General features: G+C 38.1%; 1 protein-coding gene across 21 annotated transcripts in view; it reads left to right on the top strand.

The window, feature by feature from the left end:
• Positions 1-24104, top strand: part of ACACA (acetyl-CoA carboxylase alpha) — a 278038-nt gene that overhangs the window by 75675 nt on the left and 178259 nt on the right. For 17 of the 21 annotated variants that reach the window (XM_045490597.1, XM_045490601.1, XM_045490599.1 and 14 more), the window contains 6 exons: positions 11337-11469; positions 13022-13160; positions 18124-18233; positions 19051-19132; positions 20370-20468; positions 21783-21889. In XM_045490597.1, coding sequence (XP_045346553.1) covers positions 11337-11469; positions 13022-13160; positions 18124-18233; positions 19051-19132; positions 20370-20468; positions 21783-21889 — 670 coding nt within the window. Of the gene's footprint in view, positions 1-1259; positions 1372-3616; positions 3752-11336; positions 11470-13021; positions 13161-18123; positions 18234-19050; positions 19133-20369; positions 20469-21782; positions 21890-24104 lie in introns of those variants that run through there. The other 4 variants (XM_045490614.1, XM_045490613.1, XM_045490616.1 and 1 more) reach the window with 4 other exon arrangements.

Genomic DNA, 24104 nt, shown 5'->3' on the forward strand with positions numbered 1-24104 from the left:
TTTACCATATGATCCTGCAATTCCACTCCTAGTTACATACCTATGAGAAATGAAAGCCCATCTCTATATAAAAATTTGTGCGTTTATGTTCACAGCAACATTATTCACAACGGGCACGAAGTGGAAACAATTCAATATCTATCAACTGATGAATGGAAGAATAAAATGTGGTATATCCATCCAACGGAGAATTAATTGTCCATAAAAAGAAATTAAGTACTAATACATGCTACAACACTGAAAGCATTATACTAAGTGAAAGAAGCCAGTCACAGAAAACCACATATCCTGTCATTCCATTTATGTGAAATAACCAGAATCTATAAGGACAGAAAGTAGATTAGAACCGGGGAGGGTTTTGGAGGAAATAAGGAGTGACTGCTACTGGCTGTGGGGTTTCTTTTGGGGTAATGAAAATGTCCTAAAATTGATTGTGATGACGGTTTATAACTACGTGAATATAGTAAAAACCATTGAATTATATACTTTAAATAGCTGAAATATGTGGCATGTGAATTATATCTCAATAAAGTTAAAACATTTCAAAGTAAGTTTAGCAAGGTCACAAGCTATATGATCCATATACAAAAATCAATTGTATTTGTATATACTAGGTAGCAATGAACAAGCAAAAAACAAAATTAAATTAATTCCATTCACAGTGGTATCAAAAAGAGCAAAATATTTAGGAATAAATTTAACAAAACCAGTGTAAGATTTGAATATTAAAAATTATAAAACGTTGCCAAGAAAAACCAAAGATGTAAATAAATGGAGAGAGAGTCCATGTTCAGAGATTAAGAGGAATCAGTATTGTCAAGATGGCAATTTTCCCTAAATTGATCTGTAAACTCATAATCCTTATCAGAATCCCAGCAGGCTTTTTATTTTCCTTTCTTTTTAGAGTTTGATGATCTAAAATTTACATGAGAACCTAAAGGACCTAGAATAGACGAAACAATTTTCAAAAAGGAGAGCAAAGTTGGAAGACTTGTAACTACCTGATTTCAAAACTTATTATAAAACCATAATTTTCAAGGCCCTATAGCATTGCTGCAAAGATAGGCATATAGATCAGAAAAGCAGAATTTAGAGCCCACAACTAAACCTTTATATATATATATATATATATATATATATATAGTCAGTTGATTTTCAAGAGATCTATCCTTGATCCAAGATTTCTCTGCCTGGAAAAGCCCCAGTGTAAAACAGTCTCTCACAGTGTGTGCTGCAGTAGGACTGAGACTGCATTGCAATCAAGCCAGCTCATGCATCACTGTCTGCTGGATAAACTGCTACGTCATCCTGGGTGCTGGGCATGTTACAATGCTGGGATCATTGTGGGCTTCTAGTTGGATTTTGTGCCAGGTATGTGTCTACTTTGGACACTCTCTATTCATGGTAGATTAAAGTGGGGATGCTTTGAATTTGGAGGAATGAATGTGGCTTTTTTATTTCTTGTGTTCTAATATTACAGAAGGATTGTGAGCAGCATCCATAAAAGATTAGAAACTCAAGCTTTGTTTTTGGATCTGGGTGTGCTGTGTTTAGTGTTTGGCTGTTTTAGAAAGATCCTTTGGTGAAAGAAGCACAGACTTGATTACTGAATGTACCTTTTTAGTATATTTTTTGATACAATTGAATGAAAAATAGCCTGTTTTATTCTATACCCAAGGCTTTATTTGTTTTTGAATGTTGACCTTATATAACAAAGGCAGAGAATGATTCTCTTTCGGGACCTGCCTACATCTGGAGACACTTAGATATGTGTAAAACCGAGCTGCTTCTACAGCTGTGGTCACTGTAATTATTCTGAATAAAGACCTCAGTGCTCTATTTTTGAGACCTGTTATTCTGAAGAGTCATAAAAATAGGAGGGCTCCTTTGCATCAGCTTGGGTCTTCAAAGGAAAAAATAAACGACTAAACTTTATTGGACATTGGCATAGCACGTAAGGAATGATGTGAAACGGCCTAGACCAGAAAACAACAAGGATGTACGTTTTCTGTTATGGCTGGTGGTCATGTTGAGTGGCCTGGTTAAGTCTTTTCAGGTTGGGTCATCTGAATAGCCTGAAGATCAGAATTTGTTTGCCTTAATCATTTGTTTTCTATTTGATCATTTATCTTCTGTTTCGTTTCTTTTCTTTTTTTTAGTTTTTTTTTTTAATGTTTATTTTTGAAGGAGAGAGAGAGAGACAGAGTTTGAGTGGTGGAGGGGCAGAGAGAGAGGGAGACACAGAATCTGAAGCAGGCTCCAGGCTCTGAGCTGTCAGCACAGAGCCCAAAACAGGGCTTGAACTCACAAACTGTGAGATCATGACCTGAACCGAAGTCGGACGCTTAACCAACTGAGCCACCCAAATGCCCCATTTATCTTCTATTTCTGCTCCAGGTTATTTGTGTATTTGTTTTGGAGAGTTTTCTGGAAGATCAATAGGTTCTCAGCATAGTTGGCAACAGATCATTAACTATTTCTATCCAGCATTTTGGTGGGAAAGAATTTTTTTGTGGTACATGAATGAAGTTACCACATGACTCTGATGAATTATACTTTTCCTGATGACTTATAGGAAATTCTGATTTTGCAGATTTTAGCTACTGGAGTCTCTCCCATTACAAGGGAGCAATAGCGTTAGCATCTGTTTTATTAAAAGCTAAAGTAGGACTTTGTTACTATATAACATTCAAACTATTTTTTTTAAGAGATCTATCTCTGGCCGATTTGCTTTTATAGCAATATATGTGTTCCAGTAGCCTTTCTAAGCAGGGTTTTTCTCTTCCCTGCTTAATCTGGGTCAGACCTCTGTGTGTAAAATATTTGTCTGGGCCCCTTTTCCTTTCAAGAATTTATCCACATCTTCTCTATATCCCATTTGTCCTAGCTCCATTCTTACTTTCAAGTTTGGGTGAATAAAATCTTAGATTTTGTTGCTTTATTTAAAAAAGGTTTTTGCATGCATGTATCACTAGTTTGGCCTAAAAATTAAAATGGTGGCTCACACTTTATTCAAAGTTCCTCAGTAGTGATATGTCTTGTCCTTTCTACTTGCTTTCTTTACTGCCTGACCTGCTTTTTCCCTTCTTGCAGTCTGATAATCAGTATTATTTGTTTGATTGGATCTCAGAAATTACCCTACTTAGGCTGTGCTGTCCTCCTCCCTCTGGATTTCACGACCTCATTATTCTCTTGGCTCAGTTGTCCTTGTAGACTTGTCTTCTTTTTGCCCCGGGCCCTCCCTGTCATGTGCTCCTGGCAGCCAGGAGAGTCTTGTGGAGCTTTTTCTCTGGTGACTGTCAGAAGAAAGTGACCGTTGTTGAAACATGTTTGCTGCCGCTCATGCAGAGCTAAGATCTGTTTTCTAGTTATACAGGCTTTTCTGTTTCTCCCCCTCTCCTCTTAGTCCCCTTGGGAAATCAACCAATTCTGTGTGTAAACCAAGTTTAGGGAGAAAATACAAAAAGGAGGAAAGGTGGGGAAATGTGGAAATTGGGGACAACGTAGACAAAAAGACTGTAGTTTGAGGCCATCAGGAATACTCTAGTCTGACTGAAGCAGGGCCAAGAAGTAGGCAGAAGGCACAGTATCTCTTGTCCTCCTGGGTTTTAAGCACCTGCAACAGGAGGACGGACTGCAGCTTGTGTTTACAAGACCGAAACCTGAAGAAAAAGCTTCCATTCCTTTGCCATCTTGATATGCAGGGTTCTACAGAGGAAATTAAGGAGATGAGATATTACATGCTTCAAAGGTAAGTTTTTAGGTGCCATATTTGGGCTATATATACCTTTAAAAAACAGTAAGACTTTGACGGCTAAACCCTGGAACTTACGGGAAATTTGGTTTGGTGATTTTTTTGTATCTATAAGAAAATTTTTTATTTTATTTCATTATTACTTTTTAAATTAATAATTTATTTATTTTTAAATTTACATCCAAGTTAGTTAGCATATGGTGCAACAATGATTTCAGGATTCCTTAGATTCCTTAATGCCCCTTACCCATTTAGCCCATCCCCTCTCACACAACCCCTCCAGCAACCCTCTGTTCTCTATATTTAAGAGTCTCTTATGTTTTGTCCCCTTCCCTGTTTTTATATTATTTTTTGCTTCCCTTTCCTTATGTTCATCTTTTTTGTATCTTAACGTCCTCATGAGTGAAGTTATATGATGTTTGTCTTTCTCTGACTGATTAATTTCACTTAGCATAATACCCTCTAGTTCCATCCATGTAATTGCAAATGACAAGATTTCATTCTTTTTGAATGCCGAGTAATACTCCATTGTATATATGTACCACATCTTCTTTATCCATTCTTCCATCAACGGACATTTGGGCTCTTTCCATACTTTGGCTATTGTTGATAGCATTGCTATAAACATTGGGGTGCATGTGCCCCTTCGAAACAACAAATCTGTCTCCCTTGGATAAATACCTAGTAGTGCAATTGCTGGGTCATAGGGTAGTTCTATTTTTAATTTTTTGAGGAACCTCCATACTGTTTTCCAGAGCGGCTGTACCAGTTTGCATTCCCACCAACAGTGCAAAAGAGATCTTTCTCCACATCCTTGCCAACATCTGGTATTGGCCTGAGTTGTTAATGTTAGCCATTCTGACAGGTGTGAGGTGGTATCTCATGTGATTTTGATTTGTATTTCCCTGATGATGAGTGACGTTGAGCATTTTTTCATGTGCCGGTTGGCCATCTAGATGTCTTCTTTGGAGAAGTGTCTATTCATGTCTTTTGCCCATTTCTTCACTGGATTATTTGTTTTTTGGGTGTTGAGTTTGATAAGTTCTCTAGATTTTGGGTACTAATAACCCTTTATCTGATACGCTGTTTGCAAATATCTTCTCCCATTCCGTCAGTTCCCTTTTAGTTTTGCCAATTGTTTTCCTTTGCTGTGCAGAAGCTTTTTTTGCTTTGGTTTCCCTTGCCTCCAGAGACGTGTTGAGTAAGAAGTTGCTGCGGCCGAGGTCAAAGTTTTTGCTTGCTTTCTCCTCAAGGATTTTGATGGCTTCTTGTCTTACGTTTAGGTCTTTCATCCATTTTGAGTTTATTTTTGTGTATGGTATAAGGAAGTGGTTCAGGTTCATTTTTCTGCATGTTGCTGTCCAGTTTTCCCAGTACCACTTGCTGAAAAGACTGTCTTTATTCCATTGGATATTCTTTCCTGTTTTTTCAAAGATTTATTGGCGATACGTTCGTGGGTCCATTTCTGGGTTCTCTTTTCTGTTCCATTGATCTGAGTGTCTGTTTTTGTGCCAACTTTTAATTTTATTTTTAAATTTTATTATTTTTTTAATGTTTTATTTTTGAGACACAGTGCAAGCAGGGGAGGGGCAGGGAGAAGGGGACTGAGGATCCAAAGCAGGCTCTGTGCTGATAGCAGTGAGCCCAATGCGGGGCTCAAACTCATGAACTGTGAGATCATGACCTGAGCCAAAATTGGACGCTCAACTGACTGAGCCACCCAGGAGCCCCAGAAACATTTTTGTTTAAAAGAAATGAGTAAAATCTCTCATATTTGCTCCTGTTCTAAGCCTTTCTTTTACATTCAGAATTTGAATCAATGATACCCAGGCACATGTATGCTATTGTAGTCATATTGAAAATAACCACCCCTGCACAGACCTTGCTGTGCTACTCTTTCACTAAGGGATCTCACTCAGTCTGTGCCATATTTGCTCACTGGCTTTGGCTGGTTTTTCAGGAGTGAAGTCTCTTCACTTATTGCAAACGGAAATATCAATTCTGCGTAGTATGAACATCCTAAGGTACCTTCCAAAAAGTTTTGAGAAAACTTTTTTTTTTTTAATTTTTTTTTTCAACGTTTATTTATTTTGGGGACAGAGAGAGACAGAGCATGAACGGGGGAGGGTCAGAGAGAGAGGGAGACACAGAATTAGAAACAGGCTCCAGGCTCTGAGCCATCAGCCCAGAGCCCGACGCGGGGCTCGAACTCACGGACCGTGAGATCGTGACCTGGCTGAAGTCGGACGCTTAACCGACTGCGCCACCCAGGCACCCCTGAGAAAACTTTTTAAAAATGTGTCTCTGGGGCTGGGAAAGGTGCCTGCCATCATTGTCCTGGAATGTGACAGGGGGCAGTCAGACTGTTGTTGAGGGTGCCAAGCTCTGTTACCCTAGGATCTTTCTTCTTCCTATTTGTAGAACTTGGGGCTGAAGAGGAAATGAGTCAGGCCTCCTTGGCCTTCTTCAGGCCTCTTGCAGGTCTGTACTTCTCCATCAGAGGATTAACATGAAAGACCTGAATGGTGGGCTTGATAGCAGTCATTAAGGGCTCCTCCATTATCTTTTTTTATTTGCTTGTTTTTGCAATCTAGAATTCTTATTCTGAAAAATACTAGCTGAAAATTAAACTTGACCTTGGCGGAAACAGAAAATTAGCAATAAACACCAAGTTGACAAAATTTGCCTATAGCATAGTTATCCTTTCCTTTTCCTTTTCCTTTGACCTCTTCCCTTTTCATTTGACCCTTTTGGGGGAAAATCAAGCACAACTTCCACTGAGTGTCAAGTAAATAAAAAGCCTTTGAGCTATTTTATCTATCTATTTATAGAAATACATATACACACACATATATGTATATGTATAATTAAGAATTTTTTTTTTTAAGGTTTATTTATTTTTGAGACAGAGACAGAGCATGAATGGGGGAGGGGCAGAGAGAGAGGGAGACACAGAATCGGAAGCAGGCTCCAGGCTCTGAGCCATCAGCCCAGAGCCCGACGCGGGGCTCGAACCCACGGACCGTGAGATCGTGACCTGAGCCGAAGTCGGACGCTTAACCGGCTGAGCCACCCAGGCGCCCCTTAAGAATGTTTTTTAATTGGTTGGTTAAGTGTCCAACTCTTGATATTGTCTCAGGTAATGATCCCAGGGTCATGGGATTGAGCCCCGCTTCAGGCTCTGCATTAAGTGTGGAGTCTGCTGGGGATTCTGTCTCTTTCCCTTCGCCCTTCCCTTGCTCGCTCTCTCTCTCTCTCTCTCTCTCTCTCTCTCAAATTAAAAAAAATGAGGGGTGCCTGGGTGGCTTGGTTGGTTAAGCGTCTGACTTCCACTCAGGTCATGATCTCGCGGTTTGTGAGTTCGAGCCCTGCATCGGGCTCTGTGCTGACAGCTCAGAGCCTGGAGCCTGCTTCAGATTCTGTGTCTGCCTCTTTCTTTGCCGCCCCCCCCCCCCCCCCCCGCCCTGCTCACACTCTGTTTCTCTCTGTCTCTCAATAATAAATAAACGTGAAAAAAATTTTAATTAAAAAAATGATTTTTATGTATATAAAAGTATTTTTATATAACATTACTTTACTGTTTATATATACATATAAAAACAATCATATATATACACATATTTAAACAGAACACACACATATATACATATTGTGCAAACACACACACACACAGAATTTTGTTTCTCTGTGGGTAAATATAACAGATGACCTGTCCATTGTTTTCACAGAGGCGTCTCTCCTGGAGCAATCTGTCCTCCAATTTGAACAGTCATATCTAGGGAATTCCTTTCTCTTTTGTATTGGTTCATCTGTTTCTTGCTTCCCTTCTTTTCCTTTTTCTTGATTTACTCCATCCTTTTGGAAGACAGCATTCTCTGATAGCTTCCTGAGAAAAGATAGATGAGAGATAAAGGTTTTGAGATCTATTCCATCTTTATACTTGATCCCCTTGTTTTCAGCATGGTGTCTCACTTCAGAATATGGTTATGTGAAGGATCCCATTGTTAAAAGTAAGACATAGTTTTGTTTTTCTCCCCTCTTTGATTATAAATGATTCTCAGAACTCACTAAACCATTGATAAAATCTTATGACCAATCCCTTCTCCTCTTTAATTTTATCAATGAAGACTTTGCTTCCTTTCTTGTCTTATACTCAGGTAGCTCCTTGTTGATTCTAAGTTATAACTTACCTCTCTTTTCTCTCCCTCCCTAAATAGCTGACAGCTGATCTCTGAGGAGTGTGTGTTTAACTTTAGATGTATAGAATTATATAACATAATCTTTCATAGCACACTCATTGGTCCATTTATGGGCTAATATTATTTATTTATTTGGTTAGTTATTGCATTATTTTAAAAAATAATATAAAAAGAATTTGAAAACCCACCATCTAAAACAAAGGTAGGTCCTTGACCATCACCTGCATCTAACTATATGGTCTCTCCTCCTTAGTACTTCTCCCTGCCTTCCCCCACCCAGATAATCATTTTCCTTAATCATATGTTCATAACATTCTTTTATCTTCCTGTTTATTGTATCTATATGTATCTCCCCAAAATGTATATATTTTAGTTATTTTAACTTTATGATATGTTCTTAAAATTACAATCTGTGCATAATCTTTATATAATATTTTTGGAGTTCTGAATACTTGACTGAGGTCTCCTGTTATTTCTAATAATATGCAGAATCTTTTGTGTTTTCTATGTGAATGATTATATCACTCACAAATAATGACAGTTTAACTTCCTCCCTAGCAATCCTAATGCCTCTAATTTATTTTATTTTATTTTTTCATTTTATTGCACTTGCTAGGAAATCTAACACAGAGTTTCACATTTATGGATTTTCTAAAATTAAACCATCCTTGCATACCTGGGACAAACTCAACTTGGTTATGGAGTAACTTTTTTGTAGTATTTTACCCATCCTTGCACCAATACCCTACTATTTAGAATATTTTATTCAGGAATTTTGCATTTGTAGTCATGAATACAGTGGACCTGGACTTTTCCCTTAATGTGACTTATTTGTCTGGTTTGAGTATCAGTGTTACTCTAGCTGAGGAATTTTACTTCTTTTCTCACTGTTTGAAAGTTTGATAGACTACTGCCCTTAAAAGTTGTTTGAGAGCAATTCTCTTTTATTTTTTATTTGTTTTTACTTTTTAACAATTCTTTTCTTTCCACTGTACTTAGTATTTTTTTTTTTTTTAATGTTTACTTATTTATTTATTTTGAGAGAGAGCACAGGAGCGTGAAGGGGAGAAGGGCAGAGAAAGAGGGCAAGGGAGAATCCCAAACAGGCTTCATACCCAGTGCGGAGCCCAAAGTGGGGCTCAGTCTCACGACTATCAGATCATTTTACTATGAGCTAAAATCAAGAGTCAGACGCTTAACCGACTGAGCCACCCAGGCACCCTGAGAACTTGTTTTTTAAAACTGTCTGGACCTGGTATTTTCTTTGTGGGAAGATTTTAATCATACCCTTTTATTTTGAAAAGAAATTACTGCAGCATCGATGTTAGAGTACAGGATAAAGGAAGGAAAGGTGGGAATAAGAAAAGAGCTGTCCGTTAAACAGTGTGTGTAAGTGCTTAGTTATAGCCATTATCTCATTTAACCCCCAAAACACCTCTTCAAAGAAGGCCTATCAGTCAAGGTCCAGTAAGGGAAAGAGAAACTGCATTAGGTATTATAAACCAGTGGGCATTCAGTAGTGAGAACTGGTAACTTGGGTATTTTCTACAGTAGTTCCAAAATTAATACTTGCAGGAAGCAGCTACCACCCCTAGGGCTGGGAGAAAAAAAGGAAGAGGTAGGGTTACCAGAACCTAGCAGCTTGACGGAGGGCCAATTGGGGCTGATGCTTGCACCTCTGAGAATAAGCTTTGAGTAGCTGGTGCTCAGGACAGGTGAGTAGCTAGCCTGACAGGTACGTGATTGATAGGCCCAGGCAGCACAGCCCAGACGGTGAGTGAACGTGGCAAGGCTGGTATTCTGCCAAGGAGCCGCAACCTGCTGCTACTGGTACTACTGAGAGATGCAACAAGGCTCCCACTAGGAATATTGAAAGATGGTAGAGGCTGGAATTAACTCTCTGTTACTGTGGAGCAATGATGATAAAAGCTGGAAAACAAAAATAAAATCCCTATTCTTACCATTCTGCCTTCCCATTGGCAGAACCGATTAGGTTTGCAGAGTCTTAGCTTTATCGTCACAGGGCAGAACATAAAAGGGTGAGCTTGGAGTTGAGAGACAGTAGGTAAATAACCAGAACAGTCTATACTATGTGTATTTTGCAAAGAGAAAAAGGAAGTTGAGCAAGGTTAAATTATTTACTTAAGATCATTGGAAATATTAAGTGGACAGATCTGGATTTAAACCCGCCCTGTACTTTTCCAGTACCATATTTCATCTATTCTTAAAACACCATTGATTGTTAGAGGCACCTTTTTTTTTTTTTTAATTTTTTTTTTTCAACGTTTATTTATTTTTGGGACAGAGAGAGACAGAGCATGAACGGGGGAGGGGCAGAGAGAGAGGGAGACACAGAATCGGAAACAGGCTCCAGGCTCTGAGCCATCAGCCCAGAGCCTGACGCGGGGCTCGAACTCCCGGACCGCGAGATCGTGACCTGGCTGAAGTCGGACGCTCAACCGACTGCGCCACCCAGGCGCCCCATAGAGGCACCTTTATTGTATATACCACTGAGAAAAAAAATACTGCCAATTAAATAAAGCACACCATCAGTTGTAAGGTACACATCAATTTCAGATATTTTTCTAAGTTTTTTTTTTTTTAATTTTTTTAACGTTTATTTTTGAGACAGAGAGAGACAGAGCATGAACGGGGGAGGGTCAGAGAGAGGGAGACACAGAATCTGAAACAGGCTCCAGGCTCTGAGCTGTCAGCACAGAGCCCGACACGGGGCTCGAACTCACAGACCGCAAGATAATGACCTGAACCGAAGTCGGCTGCTTAACCGACTGAGCCACCCAGGCACCCCCTAAGTTTTTTTTTTTAAAGGAGGAGTGTCTTAAATTTGATGAAATATGATATATTATTCTGCCTTGTAAAGTATTTGGTTTTGGAGTTGATTTTGAAATGCCTGCGGAATACACAAGTGAAATGCTTCATCGGCAGTTAAAAGTGTACATTTCATAAGAAAAATGGAGGCTAGAGATACAGAGGTGAAGGTCATCTGTATTCCAGAATCATGATCTAATGACAGCCTTGCTGTTTTCTTAGCTTTCCCAGTCTCTCTGAGTCTGTTATCTCTACTCTCTCATTTCAGTCTGTGCTTTTGCCTGTCGCTTTGTGATGGGATTTGTTGGTAAACCTTAATATTATCTTTTATTATTCAAGAACACATTTTTTTCTTAAATTTCCACAAGGAAATATCTTTTTCCCCCCTTCCTGTCTTCTATTCAATAAGTGTGTGACCTGTCAGCATACAGTCATCACAAGGGTGCAGTTGGAAGTGCTGTTATAAGTATGGTAGTGAAAAGCAGACCCCTAGGGGAGATAGATGGTGTGAAGAAATCCCATCTAAAGACTTTCATGTTTCTTTGTTTTTATAGGTCCAGCATGTCTGGCTTGCATCTAGTAAAGCAAGGTCGAGACCGAAAGAAAATAGACTCACAGCGAGATTTCACTGTAGCTTCACCAGCAGAATTTGTTACGCGTTTTGGGGGGAATAAAGTGATTGAGAAGGTAAGTTATAACTTGCTGAATTACTTTTTTTCAAAAGCGCATGAGATTTAATGACTAGACATGTCTAGATTTGCTCAAAACCAACATGTAGTTTTTAGAGACTAACTGCCTTTTTCTGCAGAATTAACCTCTCTGCCTCCGTAGCATCCTGTTAATTTCACTATTTCCTGTGTATTTACCACTGAGGTAATTTAGGCATAGCTAATTAAAAGATGAAGTGGTCATCTTTTAATAAAAAGATGAGTTCTTTTTATTTCTATTTTTAAAATTTTTTAATGTTTATTTTTGAGAGACAGAGAGAGAGAGAGCGCGCATGCACATGCGCACAACTGGGGGAGGGGCAGAGAGAGAGGGAAACACAGAATCCCAAACAGGCTCCAGGCTCTGAGCTGTCAGCACAGAGCCCAATGCAGGGCTTGAACCCACGAACCACAAGATCATGACCTGAGTCAAAGTTGGACTCTTTGCTGACTGAGCGACCCAGGTGTCCCCAGAAAGTTCTCTTTAAAACAACCTGTGGTTTTATGAGGTTGGGCTTCAGGAATCTGAGAAGGTATGGTAAATTGATTGGCTGGTGGGGTGGTGGAAGGAGATGCTATGTCACATTGGATTGAGAGCTAAGGGAGTGAAGGCTTAAACAGTTTGATATACTGTGAACTGATGGCTTTTCCTGGGTATTTGAGATGTTTAGAGGGAATATGCCATATGAAATACTTAGACATTACAAGTATTTTGAAATGTTGTGAACAATTCTATGCCCCTTTTGTCTAAACCATGTCAGAACTGAGAGGATGACTTGGTTGAAATAGCTTGAGGTGATTGAAAGATTAAAGGGTGGGAACCTGTATTCCCACTCCTAAAAGTTTTGCTCCAGTGGTGTCCTTCTGTTAGTCTCCCAATAAAGATAGTTTATATTTTAGCCTGTGTTACCCTGGGGTCGTGGTTGCAAAATAGGTCAGGAGGTGAAAGGTTTGTTTACAGAGAAGTCTCAGGATCATTGATTCTTCTACTTTTCTTCTTGTGACCATTCTTTGTAAGGTAGTCTCTACACTTCTAAGGCATTTGCGGTTTAGCATTTTGGAGAGAGGTAGTGGTTGGTACCAGGGTTCTTACACATGTGCAGACCTCTGTGCCTTGTTTTACTACAACAGAGAATAGTGAAGGACACTACACTGTTTAGTCTTCCTTCATTCCTTAATAATTCATCACCCCTCTGAAGTTTGTCTTCTGTTCCCTAGTAACAGGTACAGTAGAATAATTCACAAATTCACAAGGTTTGAAAATTGTGATTTTCCCCTTCAAGAAATGAAGTAAAAAAACAGTAAGCTTTAGCTGGCATATATTAAAGTATTTGCTGGGCTAACATTTTAAAATATCCTTTAATCATGTGGGAGCTGGTTCCTAACTGCCTAGACTAGCAACACAAATTCTTAATTGAAAATCTGGCTCTTCGGAGTAAGATAGGTCTACACAAATGGTCTCATTTCTTTTTGTCCGTCATTGCCTGCCTCTTCTACTTCTCTCTCCAATTCCCATCCCACCACTCTCCCAGGTTCTTATTGCCAACAATGGCATCGCAGCAGTGAAATGCATGCGGTCCATCCGCCGATGGTCTTATGAGATGTTTCGAAATGAACGTGCAATCCGATTTGTTGTTATGGTCACACCTGAAGACCTGAAAGCCAATGCAGGTGAGTGATTAGCATGAGAAAGCATCACCCTTGAGCATAAAGCATTGAATAGCAAAGTCTGTAGTAGGAGAATGTTAACTCATCTATACTTTCACCTCCTCCCCTGTTCACACAATTTCTAAAGCAAATTCTAGATATATTATCTCATGTGTATCTTAAAGAAACTTTTTTTTTTTAACATAAGCAACTAGATGGACAATTCAGATGGTATCTTGGGAGATCCATTTGTGGAAGGCAATACTAGAGAATATGATGAGGCTGAGAAGATAGAAGAAAGAGATGGTTTGGAGATTTAGGAGGTAAAATTGACAAAATTTGGTGATAGAAGAGTCAATGATTACTGTTAGGTTTTTAACAGTAGGTTGACTAGGCAACTAATGCAAAATATCAACCAGAAGAGTAAGGTTTTTCTGGGGGCGGAGGGTAGACAGATTAGGTTTGGAGTACTTCTGGTATAAGTAGATCCTATAAATCCTATAAAAAGTTGGATATATCCTTCCACAACTTAGAAATAATGAGGGCTAGAGACTAAGAGTCTACATTATCAGCAAACATGTGGTAGTTAACACTACCCCCTGAAAGAACAGGTAGAAAATAAAGAGAAGAGGACTGAAGATGAAATTTTATAGAAGAGTAAAATTTTAGTGATAGACTCAGGAAGATAGGCCCATAAACAATGCTGAGAAGAGATGATTGGAGAGAGAGAAGAAACAGAAGAGAGAAAAAAGAATTTCAATAAGGACGGTCAAATGTGTCAGCAGTCCAATAAGATAGGGATAGAACGTTCCAGTAATTAGGAAACCATCAGTAGTATTGCCAGAATAGTTTCAGTGGAGCAATATGAGTGTGCAGACTATTATCAGATGTTAAGGAATGAATGGGAAGTGACAATGTAGGTGGGTTTTTTAAAGAATTTTGGATGAGAAGGGAAGAAAAAAAGGTAGTAACTGAAGAGAAATATAGTGCCAAGGGAGGATTTTTATTTTTCAGAGTGAAAGAGACTTGGGAATGTTTATAGTTTGAGAAGAAGGAGTCAAAGAGAAAGAGGGAAAGGGGTGGAAGTACACAAGGGACCTGGAGGAGATGAAAGGGGATGCAGTTAAGAGCACAGGTGGACAAAAATAAGCATATTTCCTAGTATTTAGTCTGAGAAACAAAAATCAGTAATGAGGCAAATGTATTTGTACAAGGATATTCATTGTAGTGTTATTTAAAATAATGAGAAACTACAACAAAACAAAACAAAAACAAAACAAAAAAATAAAATAAAATAATGAGAAACTGGGAGTAACTTAAGTGTCCAACATGAGCAGATTAGTTAGTATAATGTGCAACACCAATTCTGTGAAATACCATGCACACATTAAAAAATATTTTGTAGAATAATGTTTATTGGTCTGAAAATGCATTCTAATAAATTGCTACATTATTTACTATTTTTGTACATAACAATATTACCATAAACTTGGCTGTTTATTTTTTTTTTTAATTTTTTTTTTCAACGTTTATTTATTTTTGGGACAGAGAGAGACAGAGCATGAACGGGGGAGGGGCAGAAAGAGAGGGAGACACAGAATCGGAAATAGGCTCCAGGCTCTGAGCCATCAGCCCAGAGCCTGACGCGGGGCTCGAACTCACGGACCGCGAGATCGTGACCTGGCTGAAGTCGGACGCTTAACCGACTGCGCCACCCAGGCGCCCCATAAACTTGGCTGTTTAAAACAACAGACATTATCTTACAGTTTCAGTAGGTCAGAGCATGGCTTAGCTGGGTCTTCTGCTTCAGGTTATTACAAGACTGCAATTATTTGTCAGCTGGGTCTGTAGTCTCATCTGAGGCTCGATTTGGGATGGACCTGCTTTTAAACTCAGGTGATTGTTGGCAGCATTCAGTTTTCTGTGGGCTGTCCGACTGAGGGCCTGAATGTTTAGCTGGTTATTGGCCAAAGACTACTCCTGACTCCTTGTCATGTGGGCCATCCCCAAATGACTGCCTGCTACTTCAGAGCCAGGAAGGGAAAGTCTCCTAGTAAAAGATCAGTTACTTTCTTACGTAACGTAATCATGGAAGTGACAGCTCCCCACCCTTGACATGTTCTCTTGGCTAGCAAGTCATAGATCCTGCTCATACCCAAGGAGAAGGGATTCCTTAACGTATGGATACCTGGAAACTGGGATCATGGGAACAGACTGTCCATCACTATTGCAAAGAAAAAGTTATAAGGAGATTGGTAGCATGACATGATAGGGAAAAAGACATTGTGTATAGTTAGAAAAAAAGTTATAATGACATATACCAACAGCAGTACTAGTTATCTTTGGGGGTGGTATTTTGGGGTGTTTTTATTTCTGTTTCTTCTTTTTCCAACTTTTTTACAAAGAGTTTGTACAGTTTTACAATTTCTTTACAAGTTATTTGAAAAAGAACTCAGAAAGGATTATGATACCAGTGGTATTGAATTAATTATTTTGATTGATTTTTCCTTTTTTCTAACCTTTCTGTTATGTTAATTATTTCAGTAGCTTTACTGAATATAATTTATGTACCATTAAAGTCACCATTTGAAAAGTACACAGTTCTGTGAGTTTTGGTAAACTTATACCATTGTGCAGTCATCATGGGAATCCAGTGTAAGATAACCATTACTTTTACAATTTAAAAGATTATGGAGAAGGAGCCTTAGATACAAGAGCTGGTTATTACCATAAGGAGAGGACTTTATCCTGAGATCTGGAGGGGAGCGGGCTGACATGACAGGTTAAGGGATGGTAAGGGTGGTAGTAATTGACCCAGTTGCATATTTTTGTGTCATGAAAGGTGGATGATTAATGAAATCCATAGAAAGAAATGAGTGTTATCCTTGGAGGGGAGTTTTGTTCATTCGTAAATATTCTCTAGAATAGCATCTCTGCTGTAATTATGGCAATTGTGGGAACCAGGAGGTAATGGAGAAATCCAGGCTGTGTGATTAAGATGCAATTTCTTTTTCTACTTACCAGGGCTTCTCATTAGTGTCTATAGTAGTGATAACAGAAGGTTGATTGGTGTAGAACTCTGAACTGTTGTTGGTTGGTGACAGCTGTACATTTGCAGACTCTGTGTGCATGCGTGTGCACGTGTGTGTGTATGTAGGTCAGCAATTAAAGTAACTTTTTTTTCCTGTACTTAGGGCTACTGAACTTCAGAAAAGACTAAACCACAGAAGAAAAGTTAGATAGACTTGACTGTATAAAAATTTCTATTTTGCAAATAAAAAAAAGAAAGTTAAAGACAGATTGTAATCTGGAAAAATATACTGGCAGCAAAGAATGTCTAACTATAATAGAGCAAATGACCCTTCAATAGAAAAGGAACAGAGAACATGAATTAGGTAGATAATAAAAGAAGAATGAAAAAGGGACAGTAAACATATAAGAAATTTGATACTAATGGTAATCAAAGAAATGCAAACTGAAACAGTAGTAAATGGGGATTTTTTTTAAAGTTTATAAGACTGGTAAAATTTAAAAGAGTGATTATACCTAATATAGGTGAGAGTACAGACAATTTGTCATCCATGTTGCTAATGAGAGTCTAACATGGTTCTGTCTTTGAAGATGTGGATACATTTTGACCTAGTTGTTTTACTTCTAGGACTATATCCTGAGGGTATAATTGGACAGCAGTATAAGGATATTCATCATTCTATTATTTTAATATTTTCCAAATTATTAATGACTTATATGTCCATCAATAAGCTAGTAGTTAAATGAATTATGAATTATTGTTACTTTGTGGAATGGTAGGCATCCATTGAAATATTGGGTCTATGTTAAGTATATATAAAATACTAAATATATATTAAATATATCTCTATGTCACATAGGGGAAGGTACCCACAATATATTGTTAAATTGGTTAACAATTGATGATTTCTAGTATATCGGAGCATGAACTGCTTATCTTTGAGTGGTGGGGCAATGGGTGATTTTGACTGTTAAATGGTATTATTTCATCCTGATACATTATAGTTTTTTAAAAATAATTAACATGTTTTTCCTTTTGTAGTCAAAGAGAACAATAAACCTGTTTTTATTTGGAACAAACTATAGGTTTTTGCATCTTACTTTGAATGGAATTTTTTTTAGAAGGATGTAAAACCTTTAAAAATTAAGAATAAGATAGAAGGAATGCTAATAAATAAACTTGAGCAAGTTATTTGACTGCTCCAAGCCAATTTCCTGTAAATTAGACGCCAATAATACCTATCATATATAGGATTACTGAGTAGTAAATAATATATATAAACTGCTTAATATACTTACTGCACATTGTAGCTGCTCTACCATTATTGCCAGGAATAGGAAGAGAGAGACATCAGGTGACAAATTTGAAAGGGAATACGGAGCAAAAAAAATGTAAGGAGGGAAAGAAGTTATCTTTCAAAAGTGTCTTTCAAATACCTATTATCTCCAACATTCCAGATAAAGTCTTTTCAAGCCCTTGGTATATGCCAGTAACTAACCTTTCCTGTCCAGCCAGTCCACAAACCCTTCAGGCTCTGCCCTCTTTCCCAGTTTGTCACAGCTTGACATCAGGAAAAAGGCTTCTCAGAGTACAGTGCAAGTTAAAGATAAAGGATGTTAGGGCTAAAACTTTTAATCAGAATAAATAATTGTACAGGGGTCTCTAAGTGACATATCATCCTTGATAGAGAGGTCTTAAAGGCCCTTCAAAAAGGTTACATAGTGAAATGTTTGAGAGCTGTTGTTTGAGTAGAAGAGCTTCCTGAATACCAGATTAGCATGTTAGTACCCATGACTTAACAAAGTCAGAGCCTCTAACTAAATGTCCTGGGACTTACCTCATTCATGCAGTTTGTCCAGTCGTTAACTGTGATGGTATCGTCCTTTATGTAGTTGTGCTCTGTTCTATTTCTGGAAATAAAGCATGTGTTCTCTATTAATTTGCTTGCATTTTCAGAATACATTAAGATGGCAGATCACTATGTGCCGGTGCCAGGAGGACCAAACAACAACAACTATGCAAACGTGGAATTAATTCTTGATATTGCTAAAAGGATCCCAGTACAAGTAAGAGATGCCAGTGTGTCCTTTCAAACCAGTTTAGCCATTTTACAGTTAGACACAAGGGGCTATCCAGAGAAGAACTTTAAATTTTATATAAAGCATCTTTGTTGAAAATTGATAAAGCTTTTTTTGTGAGGGGTATAACAGATGGGGAAAAGAAAGATGGAAAAAATGAATGAGGCAAAAATAAACATAATACAATCAGAAGGTCTGTAAGGGTCTTTCAGAGATTATTTATACTATCCATTTCACCTTCAAACTATCTCAAGTAAATAAAAGTTCCTTTTTCCAATGGAATATTCTTAGCTGAGAACATGGTAGTATAGAAATAGATTATTTCTTCCCTATTATGTTAGGATGTTTAAGATAAATGTACTTAAGCCCAGAGAGAAAAAAAAAAAAAACAAAACTAGAGATTTATATGGCAGTATAACCACTAAATATAAATGTGGAGTTGGGTGGCCAAAGTAATTGAAACTGTGAAAGAAAACTAGTATTTCTAGAAAAGGCTCTGTAGAGTATAGTGGAAAGGTTATGAATTGAGTTTCCTAAAGAGTAACAAGACTAGAAGGATCTTAATATCAACCTCAACTTGGTTTTGACCTCTTTACAGAGGTTTTGACACAATGGACTGCTTATTCTTGTTCCATAAAAAGTTTGCCAAGAATCAAGTAATTCGGCTTTTGCCGACTTAAGCATTAGGCAGCTCTGGAGCTATTGTACCTCATGGTGTGGGGCCAGTCTTGGTAGAGAGTAGTACAGTTTATCATGTTATTTTAGTATGAATTCTAAGAAAGAATCATATTATCTTCCCTTATAGGCAGTGTGGGCTGGCTGGGGTCATGCTTCTGAGAATCCCAAGCTCCCAGAACTTCTTTTGAAAAATGGCATCGCCTTCATGGGTAAACCTTTCTAACATACTCTTCCTGTCTTTCTGGTTCTCTTTGTCAGTTTTGCCCACATTCCACTTTATATTCTGCTTTTCTTCTGTTTAACATGCACTGGGCTCTTATTTTTCATCAGTCAGCAGCTCTCAGAGTAACCCTCTTCATTTCTTTTTTTTCTCTTCTTCATTTTTTTAAAAATATAACCTATTGTCAGGTTAGCCAACATCCCTTGTATACAATGTGCTCTTGGCTTCGGGAATAGATTCCCATGATTCATTGCTTACATACATCACCCAGTGCTCATCCCAACAAGTGCCCTCCTCAGTGTCCATCATCCATTTCCTCCTTTCCCCCACCAATCAACCCTCAGTTTGTTTTCTGTATTTAACAGTCTCTTATAGTTTGCCTCCCTGCCTGTTTGAAACTATTTTTCTCCCTTCCCTTCCTCCACTGTCTTCTGTTAAGTTTCTCAAATTCCACGTATCTCTTCCTCATTTCTTACATCCTACTTATCTTTCTTCATCTTGATTGTGTTTTCTGTCCTCGGGTTCTTTTCCGTGAGATATGGAGGAGGCTCTGATTTCCAAAACACTGGCTTTTTAAAACTTGGCATTAACCTTAAGAAAATATGTAGAGAAAGGACCTCTTTTTGTGTAGCAGAGATCATTGAATATTAGGATGCCCTAGGACTGTGCCCTTAAATATGAATCAGCACCTTCACATTTAAGCATATAAGTTATATTCCTATAAGTGAGAGCTCTTTCTTCTGACTTTTCTGGTTTCCTTTAGCAGAGAGAAATCTTCTAAAGAGATAAATGTTTACTAATGATAAATTTTCCTTTTGGATTCTCCTAAGACCAAGGAGGGCATATCTCAGACTTGAACCCGAAACTTTATAAGTCCTTTATTTTAAGATTGCTTAAAAAAAAAAAAAAAAAAAAAAGGACTTTGATAACCTTGTCAAATTGGATCATGAACAATGATAAAATCAGAGTTAGATTTGTCAGGAATTTAATTCAGCATACATGCTGAACTCTCACTGTATGCTAAAAGCTTATTACATTAAGTTCTATAAAGAGTACAGAGATGAGTCATAACACAGTAATCCCCATAATCAAGTTCATGATCTCCATGATATATGATGTAGGGGAGACCAGACATATACAAAAATAATTCTATAAAAGATGAAACCTATGTGATGGAAATGAGGCCAAAATGTTACATACAATCAGGGTTCTTTTCTTATTTTTAGGTCCTCCAAGCCAGGCCATGTGGGCTTTGGGGGATAAGATTGCATCTTCCATAGTGGCTCAAACTGCTGGTATCCCAACTCTTCCCTGGAGTGGGAGTGGTAAGAAAGTATTTCTTGTTTGTGTTTGGAAGTGCAGAAAAGTTCAGTAGGATATTTGGGACTGTGGCTTGGGTCTTAAGGTTATTTAAAATGTTATTTGGATTCTTCAGGATAAGAAATAGAATCCAGGTTGATTTATGGTATTTTATATCTCCTAGGCTAATTTATACACCTGTGATTTTATCATGTCTTAGGAATATAAATTTTGTACCAGTTACACATGTGCTAAACTGTGATTTAAATGATCTTGAGATTTAATTTGAATTTGAGGAAACTCTGGGAAAACTCATATGGTTCTGTAGATTTGGATTTACTCTGGGCAGGCTAGAATCTTCATCAGAGATGGACTTAGGCAGAATTAGGTCTTTGAACCTGCCTGGCAGGAGACCTGGTTCACTAAGAAAAACCCACTTACTCAAATGTTTGCCTACTATCATTTTCTTCATGTCAACCTACCATCTATTGATGATTTATTTACTTTGGCTGTTAACTCAAACTCTCATTTGCCCTTGATGCAGAAAATGAGGGCAGTAGTCAACCTTTCTTTTGGGCATACAGAAGAATAAAATTTTTCTTAAAATGATTTATACTAGACAAATCCCTTTAAGAGTGCCATGTGAATCATTATAACTAATAACAATATAAATTTGCTTAGTACTCAACCACAGGGAACAACAAACTAAAATGTCTTTCAAATGGGAACGACCATTGCCTTGAGGCCCAACAGATTTGAACTCTTGTTACTCTGGCTCTCCAGGGGGATTGCAATATCCTCTCTAGACCTGCTGGGTCAAACAGTTTAAAATAAAAGGTTGAATTTGTTCTCGTTTGAATGGAGAGGCTATAGCATACCCCTTGTGGCTGAGTACAGGGACATTCAGGGAGCATGGAATCATGACTCTGCTGAGGCCAATAAAACCGCCATTTCCATTTCCAAGGGCTCATAAAGATTGAATTATTTCCCAGACCTCTGGCCCCGGAGCAGGCCTGAACACACAAATTGAAGGTATTTTGCCTGCTGAGTTGCTGTGAGAAGTCTGACATGCTTTTTTTTTCAGTCTTGTATATTTTTGCATTTTTATAAGTTTGCTCCCTATTAGCTCTCCTGGCTTCCTCCAGGGTAAGAACCCAAATTGTCAGGTCTTCTAGAGCTAAATACTGCTAACCCTGAGAATTGAGGGTTTTATGGCATCCTTTTTTCTCACATATCCTTAATTTTGGATAAATATGAGGTCATTTTAAAGAAGGAATAGCAGAAAATTGACAAAACAGAAGCTTTTAAAGCAGCTTTTAAGTTACCGTTATCTATTACAGGTCTTCGTGTGGACTGGCAGGAAAATGATTTTTCAAAACGTATCTTAAATGTTCCCCAGGAATTATATCAAAAAGGTTATGTGAAGGATGTGGATGATGGGCTGAAGGTAGGTTACTAACTACAGAGTGATGTCTTTGAACTGACTGATTGTAGTCACAAACGTTAATTTGAAGTCTGGTTCATGATATGCACCCATGATGGCATTGGGATTGTAAGACCAGGAGATATATAGAGTAAGGAAGTGACCTAAATTTTAACAAAAATAAATTTGTTGTGAAGTAAGCCCTCACCTGGACAGAACATTTCTTAGGTGGCTAAATCAGAGCTTTTAGAAAATACTGATTCTCTACTGTACTACCTGTTAATATGTGTATGTTTGTGTTTGTGGGGTGGGGGGCAACAAACAACACACATTTGCCCTGCTTGAATTCAGAACCAAGAAGCCAGGCAGATAGAGAAATGTCAGCTTTATTATGAATAGAGATGTTGGTGAAATGGCTTACGTGTTTAGCAACAATCAGATTTGTAAACTGAACGTCAGAGTTAAATATGCTTACTCACTGGGTACTGGTGGTGCTGAATAACCACAGATGTTCCTCTCCAGAGATAGAGCTTTTACCATTCAGCTTCTTGTATCACTGAGAGCTGACAAAGAGCATATGCTCTGTGCAGTGGGCTGATCCCAAAGGGGAAGAGGCTGAGCTGTGCATGCTCAGTTCCTCCTTCCAAACTGACCAATCACATAATTTGTTCTTTTTCCCTTGGGGGAGGGGGGTGGGAGCCAAGAGAGGCTGAAAATGTCTAATTACAGTCCATCCTCTTGGAAACATGAACCCAAACAAAAAGAGATCCTTTCTCCAACATTGCCTTTTCTTTCTTTTATAAGTTCTCTTCAGTTTTTTCCCCTTTCACTTTTTAAATAGTTGGAAGTGTCAGTTATGCTTCCAAGTAGATGATGAAAGAGGCTGTTTTAGAAAAACACAATACTTGTGTTTGAATTATATGTTATAAATTCAAGAAAAATGCTGAATGCTCAACTAATTTTCCTCTTTTGTTTGCATTTCACATTGTGTCTTTTAATCTCCTTAATTAATATTTCTAATTGAATTGCCAACCTCATACTCCATTTGCTATAATTTGCAAAAGTAGAAGCCCTTTGTAAAGAACTAGCTATTTTGCTTGTCAATTGAAATTCCTTTTTTTCCTTGTCATAATTTTGTTTTATTTATTTTTTAAGTTTATTTATTTATTTTGAGAGAGAGCATGAGTGGGGCAGAGGAGAGGGAGAGAGAGAGAGAGAGAGAGAGAGAATCCCAAGCAGGCTCTGTGCTGACAGCAACACGGGGTTTGAACCCATGAACCTAAGCTGAAATCAAGAGTTGGACACTTAACCAACTGAGCCACATAGGTGCCCCTCCTTGTCTTATTTTTTTTTTTTTAATTTTTTTTTTTTTTTTTTTTTTTTTTTTTAAATTCCTTGTCTTATTTTTAAACATAAAAATTTCTGGTAGAAAATTTGGAAGGCCAGAAAAGAGATGATGATAAACCCACCATCCAGAGATAGATACATATTCATAACACATTCATATATTTTCTTTTGACCTGTTTTTGATTCGTAGTATATGCTATTATCCTATAGTGATCATCTTTATTAATAGATTCCCATATTTATAATTATTATGATAAGTATAAAATTAAGGTCACTCTCTATATATAGTTTAGTAATCCTTTTTTCTTTTCCTACTTTATATTATATAAGCATTTTCCTCCTGAGGTTAAAATTCTTTGTAGGGTGCCTGGGCGGCTCAGTCTGTTGAGTGTCCGACTTCAGCTCAGGTCATGATCAAACGGTTCCTGAGTTTGAGCCCCGCGTCAGGCTCTGTGCTGACAGCTCAGGGACTGGAGCCTGCTTCGGATTCTGTGTCTCCCTCTCTCTCTGCTCCTTCCCTGCTCACATTCTGTCTCTCTCTTTCAAAAATAAATGAAGATTTGGGGCACCTGCATGGCTCGGTTAAAGGTCCAACTTTGGCTCAGGTCATGATCTTGCAGTCGGTGAGTTTGAGCCCCACGTCAGGCTCTGTGCTGACAGCTCAGAGCCTGGAGCCTGCTTCAGATTCTTTGTCTCCCTCTCTCTCTGCCCCTCCCCCACTTGTACTCTGTCTCTCTCTCTCTCTCCAAAATAAATAAACATTAAAAAAATTTTTTTAATAAATATTAAAAATTTTTCTTTTAATTCTTTGCAAATATTCTAAATAGATGACCTGTGCCTAGAGTTTTCATATTTTCTTAAAAGGCCTGCCTTCTTACTGATATCATGTGGA

The sequence above is a fragment of the Leopardus geoffroyi genome, chromosome E1 (assembly GCF_018350155.1).
Source record: "Leopardus geoffroyi isolate Oge1 chromosome E1, O.geoffroyi_Oge1_pat1.0, whole genome shotgun sequence".
Taxonomy (NCBI): domain Eukaryota; kingdom Metazoa; phylum Chordata; class Mammalia; order Carnivora; family Felidae; genus Leopardus; species Leopardus geoffroyi.